The following is a 25194-nucleotide window of genomic DNA, read 5'->3' as shown; positions in this document are numbered from 1 at the left end:
TTGTAGGTTGGACGCAGAAATTTAAATTGGCCTTAAGGCTTCATTCTAATTTTGCTCCAAGCTCGAAGCCGCTCCTGTAAGTGCTGGAAGTTGTTAAAGGGAGTGTTAAGAACAGAAATAGGACACCTCACCCTTATGTCCTGATACCTCTATATGACAAGCAAAAACCTTGTATATGCTGATTTTAAGGTGTTATACTTCATTATTAAAAAGAAAACCAGTAGAATTTCTTCAAAATTAATATTTTTACACTGTCTTCCATTCAAACTTAAAAAAGCTTTTTACTTCTGAAAAGTGGCCATTTTGGATATATACATTTTTTGCATGTTGTTCTTTAAAGAGCATTCAGTTCTCAGGAAAGTCCAGGCTTTTGTTTGGCCCCTATGTGTTGAGCAAAACTGTAAAGCGTTTTGGATTCCTGAGGGCCGGTTTGAGAGCCACTGCTTTAGAGAACAAAGCGAGCGAGCGAGCTCTGCAGTCAGGTCTATATAGGCATGGTACTAATAATTCAGGATTAATGTGTTGTTGTGCGGGTGCAGATGAAAAAAGCCCCACTATGCTGTTTATACGTATCTCGCAGGTGTGTGACAATACAACCAGGTGAGCTCGCATCCAGACCAACAGGAACTTCCTGTTTCCTTGTTGTGTTTTCATGAGAGGTGCCAAGGCTAGAGAGGAGAACATGCGTACATTGATCTTTTGTCTCTGTGCTCTGGTCCAATCTGACTCCCTCAGATCATTGCTACTCCTGTTTTTAGCATCTCAATTAAAGGCTTATGTGTACATATTAGGGTTTAGTGCTCTTAAAGTGTATTTAGTTGATTTACAGCTTTGCGGGCAGATTTAAAGTCCAACTGATAGGTATGGGAGGAATGTCACGCACTTCCACTTCCAAATACGTCTGAATCCAATCTGTCACGCCTACTCTGGGTAGACTCTCAGCACAATTTGACTTGGTCTTCTCACTTCACTGTCACTTGAGGATTAGAAGAGAAGAGAACAAGCGGTGAGTGCAAACTCAATTACTCAACAGGATTCGCTGTGAGTGTTACTTTCGCAGGTGTAATGGAAACCTGTTCGCTTCTGAGAACTTGCCTGAACGTGCTATTTAAGTGTGTATGGCTCACTTTTTTTCATCATTATAAAAACTGCAGTGTGCCTGGAAATTAAATCTTTTTTTTTTTTTGGGTGCATGATGTATTTTTGTACTTCTATTAGCAGTGTATTTCCAGTGTTTTATAAAATAACTATTTTGCATGAGCTGTTTCTTTAAATAAAAAGAAATAATGATCAAATATTAAGTCTGTATAGTATAGAATATAATCAGCTATATAATTGCATGCCAAAAAGCTCATAACAGGATCTATTCTTTGAACATGTCCATTGGAAGCTAAAGAACATTGCATTGACGTGGTTTATTACGTGAATGGAGTCTTCAGAATTGGAAATGATAAGAGTTGCTTGTCTGTTCACAAGGACAATTGTAGCCAGACACCGCTGGCCATGATCATTTCCACCCACTGCTGTGCTGTCCACTGTGGGTGGTAATGCCGTATGTGACATTTTCTCAGTAAACCAGTGACACTGTGAGTTAAATGCCAGCACAACTGCCTGAATAAACTGTCCCATCCATTTTACTTTTAGCTTTGATAATTCACATCATCTTAAGTGTTCAGTGTCATTCCCTTATCACTTCCTGATCAATTCTAATACTGCTATCCCATGACTTTTGTCATGCTAGTGTATAATCTGTGTGGTATGGGATTTAAAAAAATATCATGTAAAATAAAAGAAATAAAATTATTTCAGTATATATTTCAGTGTGGTATGAAATTTTAAATAATTGTACAGCCTACAATTAAACATGATATAGCAATAAAAAAAAAGAAATAATAATAATGTGTAGTATATACCCAACAAGACATATAATAAAGGATGCATGAGGATATCAGAATTATATCGCCATATGGCAAATATTTCAGACAGATACTTGATGACTTATTTATTGTATGCTGGAAAATGACCAGGTGACGCTGGCTGACACTGGCGGTGATACTTTAAAATTAATAGATTTAAGCTTATTTTTATAAATTTTTTATTCGTTTTAAAGTGATACAGTTATACTGGGGTGTTTTGTCTCTCTGTAAGATATGCACGTGTGTAATGTTAGATTTCAGCATCAGCTCAGAATTACCACATTGGCACGTCCTTGCATTTAATACCAAATTAAATTTTGTTCCTGAAACTTACTCCTAACTTCTATTGAAAACATGTAATGTGAGCAAAGTATTTAAAAGTAAATATCAGATTAAATGCAAATTATTTAGTATTAATAATGATCTCCAGAAAAATATATGTTTTTGCAGATTTTATGTTTTCGCAGAGTCAGAGGGTTGGATTAGGACTGTAGTCTCTGACAGGAAACAGATGAGATGTAGGCTATTGAAATGTATTCATTTGTGTGTGTGTGTGTGTGTGTGTGTGTTATAGTAAAGATCAGACTAAAAAAAACAGTGGACCATTCTGCCAACCCCTTTAAAAGGGTCTTCAGAGGCTTGATGGAAGTTCCATACAATGAGGAGCCTGCCAGTCTCGGTTTTGACACTGCTGCTGATTTATATCACATCAGCTGAAGGTAATGACAGACATGAAAAACAAACAGAACATTTAGCTTCAGCAGCATCTCATCTACCCGACTTTCAAGTTTGAGGAATTTAATATCAACATAATGAAAACAGACAAAAGTACAGCTTTGAGATTATTGCTACTATGGTTTGAGCAATACTATGTACATCCTACAGCCCTTTTTCAGAATATACTATTATAATATAAATTTTAGATTAAAAAAAACTTATAAGGAAATAATTTGGGATGATTTAACGACAAGACTGTGATTGTTTCCACCATGCAAATTGTTGGTTGTAAGCTTCACAGCCTCACAGCTATTAAGATAAAAGTAAACACTGTTCGATTTGTACCTTGTTTCTTATCTTACTGGACAGTTTTGATATTTTCGGCTTAGGCTAAAGGTATTATTCCCTTTATATCTCACCAGTCAGTTCTATGTTATGCCAACAAACAGAGTTAGATAATGCCCTGAGGCAACGAGACTGCATGCCGCAAAAATGCAAACCAGTATATCATCCTCATTCTGGTGTAGTTTACTTACCTGACTCATCAGCATGTCACTTGTGCCAGTTGGACAGCTCATCATTTAGACATTTAAAAAAAATAATAATTTTCTTGCGTGGTGACATTTATCTAGGCCAGCGTCCATATGCTACATAACAAGGCACAAGCCTTTCAGGCTTTGAAAAACGACTAGGCCTGTCGGTATGACTATTTGGATCGGATGATACCTGTCTTAGAAGTAACTATAATAAATGAAATATTTTTTATTTTAAGGCTATTTTATGCCACTAATACATTGTTAATACAATAGCATACAAATGCATTTACACTTTTAAAAAGCACTGAATGTTTAATTAATAATAATGTTCAGACATTGGATTTGGAATATAAGAATAAAAAAAGAAATAGAACATAAATAAAATAAAACATTGTATTTTTTAGACTAGTTAATGTGCAATCCTTGCTAGGAAAAATGTGTAATTCTAAAGTCAGCAAAATTGATTAAAGTCTTTTCTAAATATTGTACAAATATTGTAAGTTAATAAACATAATTACTGTGACAGGTCTACAAGTGACATAAACATACTTATACACATTGCTGCTGTTGCACAAAAAAACATTATCTCATTTTTTTAATATTAGACAAAAAATTTGGACAGTTAAGACAATTGGCAGCTATCATTACAATGTGTCAACTTTTAATCATGGATGGACCCATAAAAAATTCAGGAATAAAGTGTAAAATTTTACACTGACATTCATTGAAAGCATTTTGGAGGATCTCCTATACCTGCACTCATGACATAAACAGTATTTAAATATTAATAAAGGCTCAATCAGTGGTCATAACTTTTGTTTATACGCAATCAAAATTAAAAAGCCCTTTTGCTCTGACAGGTGCGCTCAATGCTCCATTCAACCTGAGCGTGGTCTTGTTGGACTTCCGGGCCTCTATCTACTGGCTTCCTGGACCATGGAACCCCATAGGAACCAGATACTCTGTTGAGTTCATAGAAGTGCAGAATTTGTAAGTCTGGTTGCTTTTTTTCCGTACTGAACACTATGTGGGGAAGATGCTCTCCTGTTAGAGTCTGTTTCAATTCTGCAATGAAACTTGCAGCGGTACGAGATGGCTGTTAGTTTCTGCGTCATAATGCAACTTGAAAAGCTGGAATTCCATGGGAGTAGTGAACAAAATGATGAGTCAATTTTATTAATCATCTCTTTAAAAACTAAAGTCACTAAACCAATGCACCTTATACAGCATTTTGTGACATTAAAACTAATGGGAAAATGTAAACTAATTCATTATATCACTTTGTGATTATGTAATCTTTATGTAAATTTTATTTTAGGAAAATAAAAGGGACAAGTCTTGAATTCAGTTGGTAATTAAAAAAACATGATTTTTCACTTTGCTGAAAATGCAGTAAGCCAGACAAGATGTTTAATATGTATGGCAGGGTTGCCAGGTTTATCAAAATATATCCAGCCTAAAGTCCTTTAGAAGCTTTAACTAGTTCAAAATGTAAGGTTGTTACAGACATTTGAAGCAAAGAGGATATAAATGACAAAAGAACTACTAGAACTACTTTTCAAGCGTGCTACACTTATTACATCTGACTACACACTATTAATCTGACTTTGTTTTTAATTTTAAAGTCTAAATCATACTAATAAATGTAACATCTATGCTAGGCTAATGTTGCTAGCTAATAAACACTGGACTATTACCCAATCTTGTCTATGTTAATATATGCCAACATCTAAATTGCTTAAAACATCTATCAAATACCAAATAGCCCCCATTTTTCAACAACAACAAAAATACTAGGACAGACTTTATTTAATAATTTATGCTAAGTATTATTTAAAAAAGCTCATTCACATAGAGATTACACAAAGAGTTTTTTGTGTCTGTTTGTAGACAAAGATAAACCTCATGTTTACCTATGATTATTTCTTTTACATGAAAGGTATTCAAAGCTGCTGTGTTTTGAGGTAATTAAAAGATATTTTGGAGGTGTTAAATGTTAAAATGTTAGTGTAGTGTTTCCTATTCTAAACTACAGGGAAAACAGCATATATCCAAGATACCTTCGCTTGTCTAATGCATCCGGGTTATTATCATGTTAATTATGCTTTTTGCCTAGCTAATCTTTTTCTTAAATTTGATTTGGCATTGGTTGGTTCTTGACCCCTTTGGACTTGTGTGGACACATTTTCATAGTGTTGAAAGATGAGAAACATATTGCATTATGGTTCGTTATCAACTGGTATCACTAACAGAGCTTATGATGATATCTGGATAATGGTGGCTGATATCTGAAGGTTTAACTGGAACACATTCAATTCAGGTGTGACATTATTCCCAGCTTAGACATCCGAGGTAAATGGAATAGTTTCTTTTGGTTTGAATAGGAAAATAACTTATTTTGAAATAAAGATTTAATAACGTGAATCTCCTCGGGAAAGTCCTGGATAAACATATTACATAAAAATGTAACATTGTCACTCTGCAAAAACTCGTTTTATGGGGTCATTTTAAGTTCTTGACCCCTGACCTTCTCCTTCAAACACCCCAAGTCCAGTCGGCCCCAAAAAACATAACTAATTTAACTAAAATTAGCAATGTTAATGAACAAATCAACTCTTTTTAAACTCACCTCAAAATGCTTTATGCCGTAATTTAAGCCACCACAGGTAATGGAGAAGTCACTATCATTATTTCACCCCTTTCCAGCAGGGCTACACTGTAGTTTAGGTTGGGGTGAAAGGAGTTTTATATTTTTTGTGTTTAATGGAGACTCTGCCACAACGCTGCGTAACACCGTGCACCTCTTTCTCTCTCACTCCCTCCAGCTGTCTTTTTTTGAGCTGCTTCAAAACAAACTCAAAACAAAGTCCCACCCACACAGAAACCTCATCAGTCAACTAAGCATGACGAGATGCCAATCACAATGTTTTGTTAGTCACTCTCTCCATATGTGTATTTTTTACTCTTTCCCTTTGTTGCTCACATAAACTATCTCGCTCACACGCTCTCTCACTTATTTCTTGAATATATTTTTTGTGTATATAATTTGCGGAGAGCGGGAAGCCACTATAAAATTTAGGAGACTCCCTGAACCTCTGTGACAAGTGGGATCTTTGTTTAAGCCTTAAGATTTCTTGTGTTGCCCTTAGTTTTTTCTTGATCTTGATTCATGGTGTTTAGATGAGCAAAATACTGCATAATGTTTGTTATCAACTGGTACTAGCAATGCTAACCTGGGACAATGCTAACAATAATGGTTGAAATCTAAATGCTGAGATGGAACATATTCATTTCAGTTGTGACACTATTCACAGCTCAGACATATCTGACATCTGAGGTAAATGGAATGCAGCAGTAATCCTGGATTTGGTGATCATGTTTACAAATCTAGAAAATTAGTGTTTCTTGTGGTTTTAAGAGGAAAATAACCTCATACAAACATCAAGTTTCTGCTTTCATTGTCCAGCAGCCATTATCATTTTGCCTTAGCTGTAACACTGATTAGCATGGATATAAATGTGCATTATAACCACCTTCTAGTCTCAATCTGGCTGCAGAGGAGTTTGTATGCAAGTTCAGCAACAAGGCAAAGTAATTCAATGCCTTATATTTTCTGTTACCCTTTATTCAATGTCCCAAACTCCTGATTATGATGAACATTCAAATAAACATTCATTCAAATATCTACATGCTAATGCTAATCTCATTGTGTGTGCAGCTCAAAAACAGTGTGGAAAAAGCCTGCAGGATGCTCTAATATCACCGAGAGGCAGTGCCACCTCTTTCCTGACCAGTTCTTCGAAAACTACTTTGTGAGGGTCATGGCAGAATGGAAAGACGAGAGATCAAATTGGACAATCCTGGAGCACACATTCCAACCCTATAAAGACAGTTAGTAGAAATGTTTCAGCAACACAACACTGCACAGCAAGACACAATAAGAAACAAAGCTAGATATGGGTGATGTGTGAGATACACAATCAGATTAAACTAATAAAATCAGCCAATATTTGCTACAAACAATATTATGTTTAGATAAGATGCTTTTGATAAAGATGTGTGCTATGCTTTCTTTGTAGCTCTTTTTTTTATATGTTTTTTTATATGATTTTATGTAATTTAGTCAACAGATAAAAAAAAAATAATTAAGGCTGTGTCCTCACCTATCTCTCAGGGCTCCAGTAGCTGGTGGCAAGCTACATGAACAGGATTTAAACCTTCTGATCATAGTGGGAGTGCCTTTGTACACTGGACCAATTGGAGTCCTCATAACACATACTTTAAAAAAAAAAACACTGTTGAAAAGTGTATTGAACTATGGGAACTTGTGCCGCCCAAAGATTTGACTTTGTTTTTATCAACACCTTGTTTTACAGCTCAGCTGAGTTCACCAGAAATGAAGATCTCCCCTACGCATCATTCAATCCACATTCATCTCAGCCACAAAATCCAAGCCGTTTACCAAGATGTGCCTTTGAGATTTAATGTCGACCTCTTTAGAATGACTTCCTCTAAAACAGTCGAGGTGAAACACCATTTATTAATTTCAATAAATAGCATGATTTTAATGTAGCATGATTTAAATAAAGTGTTCAAACGTTATAGCCATAGAACAGTCTAATTTAAACCAGTATGGGTATGGTTTTATAATATTAAAGTAATGGTTTGTCCCATTGTGTGCACTAGAAGCTTCCATTATTGTTGCACATCCATTAAGGATGTGATGTGAACTTTAAAAACAAAAAATGTTTTTGTACCTGATGAAATTTGATAATCTTTTGATCAAACTGTTGGTTTAAATACTGAGTCGTCTGAAGAGTAGATAAAGAAAATATTTTGATTTCTCAAAGCATATAGGAAAGAGCAAAAATACAGGAGTCTTCAACTTTTCCAACCTGCCATCTGGCTACAGCTACTGCATCAACGCTTCTGCCTTCCACACAGAGATGTCCATTATCCAGAATCTTAATGCTACCGGCTGCATTTTCCTGCAACAAGGCCCCAGAGGTACTTAACATATACAGGCTTATTTATGTAGCAATGATAGCAAAGTTAACAAACTTATCAACCATTTAATCTACAATCTGTATCTTCTTTCCTTAACCAGGAGTCATCGTAGGTGTGGGTGTTCTCTTACTTCTGGTCATTTCTGCTGGGATTATTTTATCTGCCAAAGGCCTCCTGAGGACCCTAATCAAGGACGGCTACTTTCCAAAAGTTCTGGTGTGTAGACTTCATGACTCCCAGAATGACTGTAGTGTACATATGATGCTACATAATGGTCTCTCACAATGATGATTTTAATGGCTTAGCTAATTTTAAAGTATTGTTTGTAAGATTTATTTGTGAAAGGTTATCTCCATCAGGAGTTTATTGCAGTTCATTAGGCATATGGCCATATATCTCCAAAATGGCAAGTTTAAATTCTATCTTAGCTTTTAATGGGAATTAATCTAATAATCTATATTTTAATTTTTAATGTTTGTGGTCCATTTATTATAAAAATGGCAAATAATGTCACAGGGTTTTTACATGACATCAGCTTCATTAAGGTTATGTCTTTTATATGACCTTATGTGCGTTTATATGCACTTCATAATCTGATTTAATAAACTATTTTACAAAGTCATATAAACAGCATACTCTGATTTCTTGAATTGGAGTAAGGTCTAAAAATCAAATTTAAAAATCTGATAAAGAGAGCTGGATTTTAGCTTAGTAACTTTTCTCAATCCATGTTTACTCTTAACTGGAGTTTTCTTGGATTTCTCAATATGCACATAAGTGAGAACAGATTGTTTAACACATCATCAGTGATATGGTGTCAACATTTTCAAAGCAACGTCAAAACTTAAGGATTTAACCTTCTATTTGATGCATGTTCATAATGTGGCTTGATATGTTAACAAAGTTTGTGTTCTACATGATTTTTACATCACAGCTCATACTGCAAGTTTATTAGCTGGTTGCTAAGCAGAAATCTGCATTTTACCTGTCCTAAATACAGTTTACTTCTATTATCTGGCTACCCAAATCGCATTAATCTGATTACTGACAAATTCTGATGTTCTCCAGTATTTGAATTATGAAGTGCATTTAAATGTACTCAATGTATTTCTCAACCCTGGTCCTGTTCCTTACACACCTCATTAACAGCTTATTATGAGTTTAATCTGGTGTATTAATGCAAAAAAAGAACTGCTCCATCCTCAGGGTTGAGAAACACTGCTGTAAATGATCAGAACACTGTCTGATAAAAACATCTTTTAAATAAAGCAGAATTTTACAGTTTTTTTTTTTTACTTTCTGTGTTTTAGCTTATCAAAGGAGGAACCGCTGCACCCCAAACACTGAACGTAGAGACACCCTGTGTGCATCCACTGTCAGTCTCAGATTACCCACAAGTGATGGAGTCAACACATGATGACCTGGATAAGAATGCATCGAAAAATTACATGCAGAGAGGAGATTATCGAGGAATCGACGATGAGCTAGATAACGCTTATGGTCCCCTAGAAGGGTACTCAGGAATCGACGATGAGCTAGAGGGCGCTTATGGTCCCGTAGAGGGGCACCCGAATTTGTATAGTTCAGCTGCATTAATGGAAGAGTCAGAAGAGCCTTTGGCACAAGAGGAACATCCCAATTTTGGCTTTTTTGCACAAGGAAGCCCCCATGTCTCAACTGAAACTTTATATTGGCTTGAAGACTATGATGACGAAGACAATGATTACTCAGTTATTTACTATGTAGAGTCAATGGAATCTTCTGAAGAAGACACAGATACTGAGCAAGCTGATGAGGACACTTTAGAAAGCAGTTATGAACCCAGGGCTCACCTATGGTCAGAAGGTTCTTGAATAACAAAATTAAAAAACAAAAAAAAAAGGTGCTTTAAATGTTGTAAATCAGTGACAACATAACAAAAAAAACATGTTTATCAGAAGTGTGTGAACGAGAAACTTTTATATTGGGAACAAACATTTGGCAGTGAAACACATGTATAAAATGTTGGGTGCTATAAAGTGTCACAATTATTGAATCAACTACTACCTCACTTTGAAATCAGTGTATCATGTCATAAGATGATTAAAGTACATTTACTTTTACATTTAACATTTTTTGTCATCATTGTTGATAATGGACTCTTTGCTGGCTGTAATAAAATAAATATGAAATATGAGAAATGCATGCCAAATCCCATGCCAAAATATATTATATTTAGTCCACATTCATCTTATTTACACTGTTGGAAAACACTAATATTTACAAATTGAAGGAAAATGCTCTTAAAGAAGATTTGCTTTCCTTTCCTTTCCTTTTCTTTTTTTTACACTCAACTTTCTCCACCAAATAGAGTAGAGAAGAAGCTCTTCTTGCCCTCCTCTCTCGGTAAACGCAGGGATTTGCTTGTGCGAGTGCCTCTTTGCAGCGGCGATGGTGTTTTTTCTTTCTCCAGCTCCCTTTTCCTCTCTTGTTCTTGAAGCTGCACCTGTTGACATATGACTAGACGCATGTCCTCCTGGAACAATGAAAAGAAAAACAAAAAATTAAGTAGATATTACATATTGTTACTTTTGCATTAAAAGTTTGCATCTCTGTTTTTTTTTTTTTTAGAAACTGTCCTTAACATTGTGTATAGCTGTAGTTTGGTCATTCTTTTGGTATGTGGCACCAAGTCAAACAACATCAAATTCTGTCTGGTATCTGGTATCCATCACCAACCTGACATAGATCCACTTAAAGTCTTTATACAAGCAAGTCTATTCACTTGACGGCCATCTTTGCTACAGTAGGCAGTTATCTCCAGCCGAACAAGATCAGCTAACAATCTCTTTGAATGGTAAGAAATACTGAAAAATACTGGTCAAATTATTTTGAAATCACAGACATATTTAGAATCACTTATTCCCCTTTTAGCATAATGACCCTCTTCTGCTCACAGTGTAAGCAGCAAGCTGATTGGCTCTTTATATTAAAGGGCAGGACTTTATCTGTAAACAGACGCTATGTTGAGTTTGAAAGAACATTTATTTTTCATTTCAACTAATGTTCAGTGTTCTCATTAAGAAATGTTTAAAACCTTGCATCTCCGAAATGACAGCATTCTGACCCATCATTAACCTTTAATACAATTTCAAAATCAACAGTCATTCCATTACCTGTCAAAAAGAGTGAAAACAGCAAAAATGAAGATACAAAAGCTGTGTATGGAACTGTGCCCCATTCGCTACAATGCAGATTACCATATAGGGCACTAATATAGGAAACAGATTTCAACAGAGCTCATTGCTGTGCTATGAAACCCCTAGATGACAGTTGCAATTTTGTAGGTTTTTGAATGACAGCAATGATATACCTTGGTTATACTATTGTAAATGCGAGCTAGCAGTACCAAAGATGCCAAAGGTTCACTGACCTGCCATGACTCAACTTCCTGAGACAGTGCCACCTTGTGTTTAATGGTGTTCAGAAGCTGCTGGTTAAGCGAGTCACGTTCTTGTCTGGCCAAAATGATCTCCTCCTCCAAGGCACTGTGTTAGCAACACAATAAAAACAATTGGCCAACACATTACACCCTGTGCAACAGAAGCTTACGTAAAATTGCAGCTAATATAACACCACACCCACAAGCACACTCTGTACATATCATTTACCTATATGTTGGTTTGTCAGGAGAGCTTGTAAACGGCTTCAGTTCTTCTCTCAGTTTTTCTAATTCGGCTTGATTAATCTCCAGCTATTAAATTGCAAATAAACAATATAAAAAGTATTATACAGCATGAAATAGATCATTATTTTTAAAATGCATAATGTCTGTAAATGAGAACCAACCTCTTTCTTTAGCCTTTGAATCTCCTCCTCCTGTTCCTGCAGGATTGCTGAGTGGGCCATGATGGTTTCTTTGGCCTGTTGGACCAAATAATTTGAGTCATACAATATATGTATATACTTTAAACATTTCTTTTCTTTTTGTACATAATTTTACTATGAATTAAACAACAGATATTTATTACAGTAGAAATTACTATTTTGATGACTAAAGATGATTCTCTGGTGAGAGAATCACTAAATGGTTTTAAATGCTCTTATTTGTTTGCTTATGTGCTTCTGTAACAAATCTGCTAACACAGCAAATGCACATTGTGTATCACACATCCTTTGGATACATCCAAATTGAATTGGGCTAAATTATTGAAGTTAACAGTATTTTGTCCAACACAACAAACAGACTTTAGTCTGACTAACTGAAGGCATTTTTTTAACCAAAAGTTAATGCATGTGGATGAAATCTTATCAATCTTATCAAGTGACTAGGTGTAAATGGGTTCAATATCTATAAGAAACACTCTCTTTGTAGCTACATTTTGCTGGAGTCTATTAAGAGACTGTAGCCATCTGCTAATGCACAAATGTAGTACAAGATAATTGTTAAAGGTAAAAAGAACAGTGAATGGAAAAAGAAGGTAAGGGTTTCTAATCAAGTAGCCATTAAGAGGAGATACAAGGTAAAGATTCCATTTAGAGGAAATACATGGAAGCGGTCAGTAAGGTGGCCAGTTAGTAAAGTACAAGGCAGGTTACATGTATGATGCAGTTTTGAAACAGCTATACACCACCATAAAAAAGCACTACCTGAGACTGCTGGAGCTCATTCTGGAGGGACAGGGGGAAGCATGTGGTCTCCCCAAGACTGGCCTCCTCCCCCAGAGCCTCCACCTTCTGCTGGAGACTCCGATTCATGGTGCGCAGCTGAAATACCACACTGTGCTCCTGCTCCAGCTGTGAAAAGGCCAGTGACAGTGAGCCCGAAACCCAGTACAAACCTATCCAAACCCAAGCTTTCATTTACTCCCCTGCAGAAAACAAATTAGTAAAGTGGGAAACAGAGGAAATTGAAGATCTTGGCCATGAGTTAGTCATTTTGTTAATCCCCAAGGCCTAATGCAAACACTTTGCTATTTCTGCTTTCATATCTATGCTCTTCTACAAATGGTCGGATTTGATTGGGATATGAAATGGATTTGCAGTGCATTTGATCAAAACAAACTTTTCGGATTCGCCACACATGCCTCCTCTCATTTATCTGCTTCAAACTTGCACAGCCTGGCAGCTGTGTCTGTTATCATTTCTGCTCTATTCCTGGCAAGGCTAGCTGTTAGCATCATGGTTACCCCACCTCAATCCTGCCAACGCAAGGTGATAGCATTACGGCTAAATTGACCCAGACCTTATTCCACTACATCTTTAATTTAGCAGCAATCAACTATCTGTATAATATTAAAATGTCAAATGTTGTACCTGTAATACACATCCGTCATGGTTTATTAAAAACAACACCTACTTAACGGTCCCCTAAAATCCACTTTTTCTTGTTCTTTGTGAAAAACTATAGGGTCTCTCTCAGTTGTATTTGCATGCTGCACATGAAAATCTTTCTCAGCCTCCACTGTCTGCAGTAGCTTGTAAAAGAAAAGCTCCAAAAATACGAGTTGATCAGATAGATGTAAAATATCGACATCAACCAGTGACTGCATGGCCTCAGCTAGCAAGCCTAGCCCTGAGTAGCTACAACAGGGATGCTAATTATCCCCGTCATTGTGGATTAAGGGAACATTACAATTATATAAAGGTATTTTTAAGTAAAACTTGACATAATGTTGCTTTGATATATAGTCACATCTCAGGTAAGGTATGTTAGAGTGTGTCAGACAAATTGCTAACAGTTGCAATGATCTCTTAATCCCTCCTCTTCCTCTGGCTTTCCTTACCTCAGTCTCTTTTTCCTTCAGATTTGTCTGCAGTTCGATGACTCTCTCTCGGAGTCCATCTCTTTCTGTCCTCAGCCTCTCGTTGTCGTCCTGTGATGAGTTCAGCCGCTGGTCCATGTTAGAAAAGCGCTCCTGAAGGACTCTGTTCTATTGAACAGCAAAACACAGCTGTGTGAGAAGCAGTCAAAAGCTCTGAGAAATACTAGAAAAGGTTTTGTTATTTCAATGATTACATGTTTTTAGACCAAGAATGATATCAACACAGTGAATGTGGGGAAAAATAAATAAATAAGGGTCTCTCAGCAGCTCGGTCCAATTTTACTTCTGAGGTGAATCTATACCCTAGCCTATGCCATAGCCAAACCTCCCCAGAAATATAACTTCTCATCACTGCGACACTTCGACTGATACTCCACCTTTTAAACTTTAAATGGATAAAGATTCTATTTTAAATCATTGTTAAGCATTAGTATTTGTCCATTCGTTCTAAATTTGGGAACAATTACATAACCTATAATAGTAAAGAAAAAAAAACAGGGCCAAACAGGCCATTGGAAGGCCTCAAATGCAAGGTTTTTTATATATTAGGCAGCGACTATATGCTACTATATACATTTATTTATTTATTTTTACAGAGAGAATTAGTTTGGGTGTAAAATGTGCTGGATTTATACAGTATATGCACCTCTGCTTGCAGACTGTCCAGGCGAGCAGAGCTTATTGATCTGCTGAAACTCGTGTCCTCCATCTCCTCTCTCAGAGAGCGCAGCTCAATACGTAATGAGTGCTCCAAAGAAACTGCCTGAGAAAAAGAGAGAGAGAGAAAAAGACAAAAAAAGATGATGTGATCATGACTTGCTGCATAGCTTCTTTTCGGATGTTGTCTTTAGATCCTCATTCTTCAAAAAGAACATAACAAAACCTGCTTTTCCACGTTCTAGCTCTACAGTGTTACAGTGCTGCGGCATCAATGTGTCACAAAATCATTACAGGCATTCAGGCACTGCAGAGGAATGTTGTTTTCTAACAAGATCATAAATCTCTCTGCTAAACTCATTTCTTGTCCACAGTTTTGCTTTAATCTACATACCAGTATACTTTTATCAGCTTCTTAAAAGCTCCAGTTTAGCAACAAACTTATATGATTTTGACCTACATCTTGTTATCTGTAAATGTGGACACGATTCAGAGTTACAGATCCTCCTATTATGACCACTACTACTACTTTTGTTGTTTTACCTACACAGTAGGGACAAAAATATTGACCCCTGCTCGCTCATTGATTCTTTTCAAAATCAAGGGCACTGAAATGTACAAATTAAACATTTATCATGCTTTTCCTGGAGTAAGTGTCTCTGCTATGCTGAAAAGGGGTTTTGAACTACGGTTTGGGTACTTTAGAGAGGTATAATAGAAAAAAATACTGTACAGGTACATTTACAGGTATAACAAGTACAAATACACGGAATAGGTGGCAGACCTAAACAAAAACTCAAACTGTGTTCATCTGGTCACCTCTGCCAGCTGCTCCACCAGTTTCTGGTTGTGAGCCGACAGCTGGGACAGCTGTTCACTCTCCTCTTTGCGGCGATCACGACCCTGACTATGCCTCTGATCCAGCTGCTCACGTAGTGATACAAGGTCAGTCTGTAGCTCCGCCTCCCTCTGCCCTGCCTCCAGCTCCCGCACCTCCAGGTGCCGCTGCAGTGTGTGTTTCTCCTGTTGTAAAGCCTGAAAGCACATAAGCACACACACACACATAACCCACAGAAACCTCAGTATCAGTCTTGACATCACATGTTTGACTGTGCTAGTTATTTCTCAAGAAAATAACCAGATAAAGATTTTTTTTCCATTATAAAGCTGTTCTAATAAGAAAGTTTTGAGAAGAGTCTATCCTTGTGTGAGGAGCAGAATTTTTCTAAGGAAAGATTTGATAGGGCTGGGTATCAGATTATTTGGGATCTATTTTACACGTTATGTGATTTTATTCATTTTTTAAACATTTTTATTCCAGTTCTTTTAAAAAAAATTCTTTCACACTTGAAATTTTAATACTGTGAAAAAACAACTATTAAAACTATTAAAATATGGCTGTGCTGTTTGGCGGGTGCAGTTTTTCTTCTTCAACTTGTTCACAAACCGTAACGGATCACAGACTTGCAATGCCACTAGGTTAAATCAATCAATAAAAAAAACAAACCAATGATAAATAATAAACAAAAACAAACAGACAAACAGAGTATTAACCCTATGCAAGAAGTCCTACACTCTCACACTAATGCTACACTCACTTCTTAATACTCCAGAAGTCACCAATGATCTAAAATTTAAGGACTTATACAGATACATTTTAATAACATTTTCTTTCATTGTTTAATCATTTGTAACCCTGCAATATAATCAAGAGGAAGATGGATGATCACAAGCTTTCAAACCAAGCTGAACTGCTTGAATTTTTGCACCAGGGGTGGCATAAAGTTATCCAAAAGCAGTGTGTAAAACTGGTGAAGGAGAGCATGCCATGATACATGAAAACTGTAATTAAAAACCAGGGTTATTCCACCAAATATTGTATATTGTAAATATAATATTCCTGAACTCTTAAAACTTCTCTTCTCTGATGTAAAGCTCTTATTTTTTCCAGAGCTGTATGCAGTTGATTGGGCCTAAAGAAACAGCTCCATTATTACAAGGTCTCTGGCTGTCTAATGTCCCCTGTACACACCCGGTCAGTAACTCATCCCTAATTAAGGTTATTTGTTCAGTTTACAGCCTTTTTGCTCACTTTTTACAAGAACAAATTCTGAACATTCCTGAAATAGTTTCATATGAAGATACTGATGAATGAATCCCATCATTGCCCATCACCCATTGCTTTTTAAAATATCTGCGCTACTCAATCATTGTGATATAAAGAGTCTTTCAGAAGAAGTATAGATCTAACTTACTGTTCTGGACAGTAAATAAAATGCAATTGTCCGTATTGTAGATATATAAAAAAAATAACAACTTGTCAGTAAGTATCTTTACAATTAATTATTTCATTCCAAACCCACTCATAATTATTTACAATAATATTTGCAATATTATATAATCTAAATAAATATAACAAAACTTGACTAGTTCCACTTCACTGCACAATTGGCACTTTCTCTGAATGAAAAAAAAAAAAACTTGAAACCTTCTGAGTGGGCAGTGTAACAAATTCTCTAAAGCCAATAATCCTGCAAAATCTCAGTAGCAAGACTTGACACATGAAAGAAAGGAGTCTACCATTACGTATGAGAGATGGGTGTAACTGCATACTGTTCTCGCCCACACCACTAGAACAAAAAAACAGGACTGATGTTCCTGTTTACATCACTATTTTTATATATACGTACATATTTTTTTCAAGAAATTACAGCTGTTTCTGCACATTACAGGGCTCAAAAAAAAAAGAAGTACACAGCAGGGCTGGCTAACCCAAGGCCAGACTCCAGCATAATTTGCTGATTTCCCTGCTGTAAACACATTTTTTGTAAAACTGTCTCTACACACTGCCAGAATGGATTTTGATTTTGGATACATTTCGCATACATTTCTTAATCTTTATTTCAAATCTATTGTGTTGGTGCCTTGAGGCAAGATTACTAAAACTTGTACACTGTCCAAAATTCACTTCCGCAATGTTCATGCTAGAATCAGATTAAAATCAGATTTTTTGCCTCAATGTGACACCCATCTGATGTGTGTTGTGTGGTCATGTAAAATACATTTTTGAGTAACTTTCAAATGCGGTTACATGTGTGTGTGTACAGATTCACTCAGATTACAGAAAGATATAGGTCACTTACATTTATGAACATGAACCATCAAAATAATTTGAATTGATGAATGAGGATAATATGTAATATGAACACAGCCCTCAAGCCCTTTAGCAGATAAGCAGGTCAAAGGAGTCACTTTTCATTCTGCACAATTCAAGGTTCCTCTCACAGACATAACTCATATTAATGCAAAACAGCAGCAACCACAGTTTCCAGCAAAACTAATGCACCTGGTCAGGGATGGACAATATTGTTCATCAAAACTTATCAAAAAGAATTTACACAATTTTTAAAAGTGGGATGCAGCTGCTTGGGAACTGTAGGATAATACTGAAATATTTTTCCACTTCTTGGTCATATAACTGCATTAACACATTTAAATTAATTATATATATATTTTTACATTAAACAGTTAAATATTCAGTAAAATCTATAAAAAAAAGATATATCAGTGCAGCATCCCAATATTACTCAAACACACTCTCTTGCCTCAGTTAATCTCTTAACTGATATTATATCGACTTAATCTAAAAAAAACATTGACCTGATGCTGATCATTTTTAAAGTGAATAATTACTGCCAATAATTTATTGCTGTGCATCCCCACAACAAACGGTTGCAAAAATAACAGCATCATAAGTTCTTGTTTAAATTAACTTAAAAAATATAAATTATTTAAGAATGCAGTTAGCATGCCAGTGTATAGCCAAGCATGCTAGCATATAGCCACTGATCCACCACTCAAACACACGTTTTAACCATTAGATCTAAACCTGCTACGTTTATGGATGCCGAACGTGTCGAATAAATGTCATATTCTAAATTATGCACTGATAATCTGATAAGTGGTCATGTAAACAGCATTCATTTCTTAGTTTGTACTATAGCCTACAAATATGACGCACTGTAAAAAAAAAAAAAGTTTAAGTTGACTGAGCAAAAAGCTTTAACAAAAGTCTGAATGCCAAGAGTTGAGTCTTAAAGGAAATATTTAAAAGACAGATAACCTACAATAATAATATATACATTATTATATAGAAAGCTGAATTTTAGCATCTTAAATCAGATATCTCTGCACATGTAACATATATGCTTCCTGCAGAATTATTTACGTTTTTCAGATGTGTGAAATTCTCGTAAACATAATTAGATACCACAGACAAGCAGCGCAACTTTATCTTTGAATACTGAGAATGCTGTAGGAAGAGAAGCACTGTGTACTTTTGGAATCCAAAAAATTAAGATTAATATTTACTGGTAAAAACTTTGAAGTTCTTGTCTTGTGAGTGACTGGCTGGTAAATAAGCACTCTGATTATTGCCTGGCTTAATGATACCTGACATTAACTCTGACATTTTTCCCTTTATCTGATTACCCATGTGAATGTAAACATGTTGATCAGATTACTGGCAAAATCTGGTTTCCGGATGTTTTGCATTTTTAAAATGAATATAATTATACTTACTCTTGCTTGTTGGGGAAAAAAACAAGAAGAACATTTTGGTAACCAATAAATAAATAAAATATGTTGATGCCATATGACCTTGCATCCAATCAGCTGCTGTAACCTTGCAGTTTATGCAATTACTGTACACTAGCTGTTATTTATAACCTCTATATAATTAGTTCTTACACTACATGAGTTGATCATTTTTCTGAAAGTATTTTCAATACCTCCCAAAAGCATTTTATAACATCATTTATACAATATCATTACATCACCCATCCCTACTGCTGTTTCCTAACCTCCATGTCTTTCTTCATTTGCTCCAGCTGAGCTTCCAGCTCCTCATTTCTCTCCAGAAGAGCCTGTCCCACTTCAGCAGCTAGGATCAGGTCCTTCTCCAGCATGGTAGAGCTACTGTCGCCCTTGGGGGAGGTCAGGAGGTCATCTGGTCCGATCCCTCGGCCCATGATGCGATGCCTGGAGGAGGGAGTTGATGAGGAGAAAGGGAAGAAGGAGTCCTCAAGGCTGGGAGAGGGCAAGCTCTCTTTTCTGGCTGAGATCATTGGTGCTCTGCTTTTACGTCAAGCTGGTTTGGTTTCCCTAAGGCCTTTCTGGACGATTCAGGTCATAGAGGTGATCAGAGGTTGCATAATCTAATCTTCAGATTTTAACAGGAATAAGTGAGATCTTCATCTCAGGTCCACATCACGTTAGCAGGTCAAAATTTTAACATCTGAAACAGAGTGAAAACCAGGGGTAAGAGGATTAGTCAACCACAAGCTACAAATGTATCAATAATGATTTCACACTAAATGGACAGACATCATTATTTAAACATTAAAAAGTTCTATTCTATTGGCAAAACTGCTTTAAAAAGAAAAGACAAGCTTAGATATATGCCATGTAAGCTGAAGCTAAGTTAGTAGTTCTTTTTTACACTTGTTGTCAATGGGAGTAAGCCACCACTCCTATTACACATGAGGTTATCGAAGTTGCATCTAAAATGACGTCACACTGTGTGTGTGTGTGAGCTATTTTAGGCAAAATTATCTTTTTTCTTCTTTCCCCATCTAACTCAAACGTTCAGATTTTTTTCTGATGATACTGACCCAATACTGATACTCATCAATACTAATATGCCACCACCAACGTCAGCCAATTCTCAATGTTTTCAATAAAAGACAGGAATCACAGAGCACCTCATAATATAATATTATCACAATACATTACACGTGATAACGGTGATATCACGATACTGTGATTGAGTGATACTTGAAATATCACAAGACAATTGTCTATGAAAAAAAAGGGGTAAACTATTATTTTACTCTGATTTTGTAAATATTATAAATATGAGTGTTTCTTTATAAAATTGGATTTAAACAGTCAAAAACTGTATTTTAACCCCTGTATTGTGATATTTATCATATAGACAAATGTTGGCTTATACACACTAACCAGTATGACCAAACCTGACCTTGTTGTTGACGGTCATAGCCACACTGGTTAACCAGCAAGACCATACTACATGTACAAAATTACCAGCAAAGCCAACTTGACCAAAATCAAGTTAAACTGACCACTATGCTGGTTCAGATTTGGTGAACTAGCTAGCTAACCAGCATAGGGTTTGTTTTCATCTATGCAACCACCTTGATCATCAAAGACCAGTTGAGATCATCCGAAACCAGCTCCTAGAAAATGCTAGTCTTGGGCTTTATAGTCTTGAGTTTTTCTGCAGGGAACTAAAAACAAAGAAGTGTCAGAAAAACTATCCTCAATCTTTTTTTGTAAGAATACTTTTCATTTCTGACAGTGGGATTATCAATCCACTCCACTTTCCAATTATGGGTTAATATCAATAGTATGTGCCTTTTCTGTCCACAGAATAATTCTTTAAATTTCATATAAACACTGAGAAACAATACATTTTTCAAAAATTACAATGAACACTTTTCATTACAAATGTGTGAACTAATTTTCAATTTGAAAGATACATTTTTTACATATCATAAAGTTTTCTGTGTGGCTAAAATCATCAACCCAGTAATTGTCCTTTTTGTCAGGCAGGTTACCATATCACATTAGCATACATGAAAATATGATTTCTCTGTAGCCTAAAGTCTTACCAGTAAGTACATGAATAGCCAAAAGAATTAAACTTTTTTTTTTATTTTGAGGACCAAAATTTATTTATAAGGCCATAAACATACACATGAATCTTATTAACGTGTGTACATGAGCATTTACACCAGGCTGAATGTCAACCAGTACATAGCCTACATCCAGCATACTCATAATTCATATATACAGGACAACTAGTTTAAATTACTCAGAAGTACACTGTCCTGAACAAGCTAACCCAGAAAACATATGAAGAAATATAATATTCTTCAGCCTCAGAGCATTTCTATTGTTGTCTGTGAGCTCCTTTTGTAGAGGACACCAAAATAACAAGAGCTTTAGTGTTTCCCACATTCCAGGAGTCATTTAAGTCTCCTCAGTGACCAGCTACACCCCTACAAGTCTGCCAGACTGGTTTTGAATTGCTGTTACCGTGCATGGCTTGGCTTGTTTCAGCTAAAGCAACTTTTAATGAAGCTGTGAAAGCTTAGGCTAAACGCTGTTCAGCTATTTCACAGCTGAACAGTGTTTATTTACACTGGAACAGTCAAGGCTAGCTTCATGTTCTCTTCCTGGTCAAGGAAGCAACATCTGCTGGTCATGGCAGATATCATGAGCAGCAGCACCTGTTGACTAAAGCTTTGCTACATTGATTCAGTGGACTGAATTGAAGCCAGAATAAAAGTCTCACGAATTCTTATACATAAATATCTTATACAATTAACCAGCTAGGTTACAGTGAGTGACAATTACAGCTTATACTAGAGTATGCCTCCTAATTAATACAGTATGAGCATTTCTTCTGTCAAACACTAAACACACACACATTAAGGATTAAAGATCACAAGGTACAACATACAAGCCCTACAATCACCATATTTCATACAGTAATACCTGTTCATAAATCTGCTGCCAACCCCCTGTTGTTTTTCTTACCTGGGAAGTTCCTGCTTGGTTTCCAGTATGAATGGCACCAGGGAAGCACTGCTGGTTTCCTTGGAGCCAGTGAGCCAATGTTCAGCAGTTAATGGTGGAGCTACACCCACGGCTGATGACCTCACCAGATGGGCGGGGCCGCATGCAAATGTGGCTGTAGACAGGTGACGAAGATAACACAAAAGCCTTTCAGGTGAGCAGGTCTGTGAAGGCCCACACTGCACGTCATGAATGGCACCATTATTCTCGGTTTCCACCTGAGATCCTGAGATATACTGTTAACCTAAGGACAGCTTCTGGGTTTGGTTTACAGACACATACACGTATATGTGTCAATTGTGTCAACAAAACATTTCTGAAAAAGTCTGAGGCAACGTTACAGGAAAAAAGGTAAATAACCTTCTTAAGTAGAAGTAGAAGTCAATGAAAACATATTATATTACAAGTAAGTAGGGAGCACTACATTTGTCCCAATTGTCATGAAAATACATCACAGTTATGTCAAAAGTTAAAAAAGGACACATGATTTTTTTTTTTTTTTTACTTTTTATTCCAAGTATATTCCAAGTACTTTTCATACTAACATTTTTTGACAAAATGTGAAAAACACCTGCTGTGGTCAAATGATGTAGTAAATTAATATCAATTAAAAAAAATAAAATATAGAGAAAAATTGTTTTTCTTGGACAGCAAATATATGTAAATATAAAATATATGTCAGATGTTAGAGCGCCACTGGTCAAAGTATACTTTTTTTTTACAGCCATAGTGAGAATAATTGAACAAATTCCCAATAAGATTCCCAACAAAAATATACTTATATCAAAAATGCATTTTCTGAACGTAAGATAATGATAAAATATGGAAATATATGTACATGAATAAAAAAAAAATAATTTGATCTGCCATTGGACATCTACCTACCCGGAGGAAGCAAGGCCAATTGTGCTCCCTCTGGGCGCCGGCAGCTGAGGCAGAGCTACATGAATGGGATTCAAACCGGCGATCTTTCTAAATAAACTTCCCATCCATTTCAAAGTTCTCAGTGCCTACGTTCTCAGTGGAGCTACTTTGAGTTTCTTAACGGTGTAAGAATAGTGCTTTCTGTGCATGGACAATGCTTTACCCCTATCACTAGCACTGTAAGCCAGTTGGGAGCTTCAGCTTAAAGCTCTGTATTTTGAAAGTGCTGATGGTGAACGGAGGTGGACTATTTGACAAAAGTTCGTAATCGTTATCATGTTTTTTTTTTTTTATAAAAAAATCCAAATCCATTTCACACTGAATTTCTCATTTAACATGAACTAAAAATGTTTTTTTTTTTTTTTACACTGTATCAAAACTGTGGGCCAGTAGAAATCGACCAAAATTACAATAACCAAATGTTTTTTACTTTTTGAAAACAAAAATGTTTGTATATACACTGACATGACAACTGTAAATAGCACTGTGTCCCATGACTTTCGCTATGTTCCATTGAAGCTAAAGAATGCAGCACTGACCTGTGGCATATGAGTCTGGGGGCTCCTAGATTGTATGTGGATGTGATGTCTACCAGAGTCATTTTCTGTTTGCCTGGACAATTATATCCAGATGTCACCGTTCAGAATCATTACCATTCAGTGTGCTGCTTTCCACTGTTGGTGGTAATAATGCTTTCTATGATGTATTCCTGGTACAAATGTTTAGAATGATAAATATACTGATATACCCATAGTTTATACCAGTATTGAAGGCACGGAACTAATTTTTGGACTGAGAATAGCCCACTAACTACAAATATTCATCCAACAGTGTCCTGTGGGCAGCATTTTGTGGGCTGTGGGTCTAATAGGGTAGACAGTGAGTGGACACAGTGTCTAAAAACTCCAGCTCATACCAATGCAACACACTAACACACCACACAGCAGGGTGAAAAATATATAATAGTATGCAGAGGAACAAAATGACTACAATCTGTAATTATAGAATTACAAAAAAATCCTATATAATCACTGAAGCTGATAAGATGGAGACAATATGTGTAGAAACAAGGAGGTGGTCATAATATTCTGACTGGACTGCATATTAATAAGTGTTCCCCCACTAAAACATGTTCAGTAAAACCACAGCAGCTCCCTCTGAGAGCTCGTTCTGTTTATTTTGTGCTCTGTGAGAAGATGTCTTGTTCAGCTCCTGGCACGGCCTCCAGACTCTGTAGCTAGGTGTGGACTGGCCGTGTGCCTCTCTATGGAAACAGTGGTGCGAGTGTGTGTGTCGGTGTGAGGTCAGGAAGGGTCAAGCTTGACCTTACAAGAGGGAGTCTGTGGAACTCACCTTGCTACTTCCTGTTTTCCGCTTGACATATTTTCCCCTCCAGAATCACTGAATGAGACTGGTTCATGTGTTTTTGGCAGGAAAAGACACCTTCAGACGCTGAGGAACTTGATTTGGGGGACCTGTTGTTTTCATATGACATGTTGGAAAGCAGACGTTATATATACAATGGCAGAGATTCAATGTATCAAAGCCAAAGCCCCAGTTCTAAGTTTTCTTATAAAAAGGGCAAATGGGTCTCTATAAGGGTATATTCTCAAATTTGGCTGTAAAAAAGCATGGTCAGTGCGATGATGTCTCTTAAAACTTAAGCATCTGTTGGCTGGTTGCAGTGTGATGTGTAGCTCTGCCCATCACTGTATGTATGTATGTATTTTAAAGCATAATTCTGCTATATTTTAAAAAGAAAAAAGGGTTACATTTACAAAAATGTGAAACTGTCTGCATTACATGGAGTGGTTAACATTGTAGTGAAGCTATCAGGCAACTAGCTATGTAATCATAGTATTATTGTTCATTGAAGGACTCTCACCATATGCAGGGAAGTCTGATATTGGCTATAACTGCAGTCTGATATGCTTGTTTTGGGAAAAGGGGGTGGGTCTACCAAATGAGTTG

General features: G+C 36.3%; 2 protein-coding genes across 3 annotated transcripts; one reads left to right on the top strand and one right to left on the bottom strand.

Annotated features, from left to right (window-relative positions):
• Positions 1-746: 746 nt before the first annotated feature.
• crfb12 (cytokine receptor family member B12) lies at positions 747-10285 on the top strand. Its single transcript, XM_007245223.4, has 8 exons — positions 747-1006; positions 2491-2635; positions 4030-4159; positions 6888-7060; positions 7546-7694; positions 8020-8176; positions 8277-8392; positions 9487-10285. Exons 2-8 carry the CDS (start codon positions 2575-2577, stop codon positions 10027-10029), a joined length of 1329 nt encoding a protein of 442 aa, XP_007245285.3. The 5' UTR covers positions 747-1006; positions 2491-2574; the 3' UTR covers positions 10030-10285.
• Positions 10117-22379, bottom strand: bicdl2 (BICD family like cargo adaptor 2). Of its 2 annotated transcripts, XM_007245220.4 has the most exons (10): positions 22261-22379; positions 19500-19933; positions 15457-15672; positions 14627-14743; positions 13942-14088; positions 12806-12952; positions 12005-12079; positions 11827-11909; positions 11589-11703; positions 10117-10691 (listed from the first exon to the last, which is right to left on the bottom strand). In XM_007245220.4, exons 2-10 carry the CDS (start codon positions 19761-19763, stop codon positions 10506-10508), a joined length of 1350 nt encoding a protein of 449 aa, XP_007245282.2. In that variant the 5' UTR covers positions 19764-19933; positions 22261-22379; the 3' UTR covers positions 10117-10505. The 2 variants fall into 2 exon arrangements, with proteins under 2 accessions (XP_007245282.2, XP_007245284.2); XM_007245222.4 differs by lacking the exon at positions 12806-12952.
• Positions 22380-25194: the final 2815 nt, after the last annotated feature.

This window comes from Astyanax mexicanus, chromosome 1 (genome assembly GCF_023375975.1).
Source record: "Astyanax mexicanus isolate ESR-SI-001 chromosome 1, AstMex3_surface, whole genome shotgun sequence".
Taxonomy (NCBI): domain Eukaryota; kingdom Metazoa; phylum Chordata; class Actinopteri; order Characiformes; family Acestrorhamphidae; genus Astyanax; species Astyanax mexicanus.
This window is presented reverse-complemented; position numbering and strand designations above follow the sequence as displayed.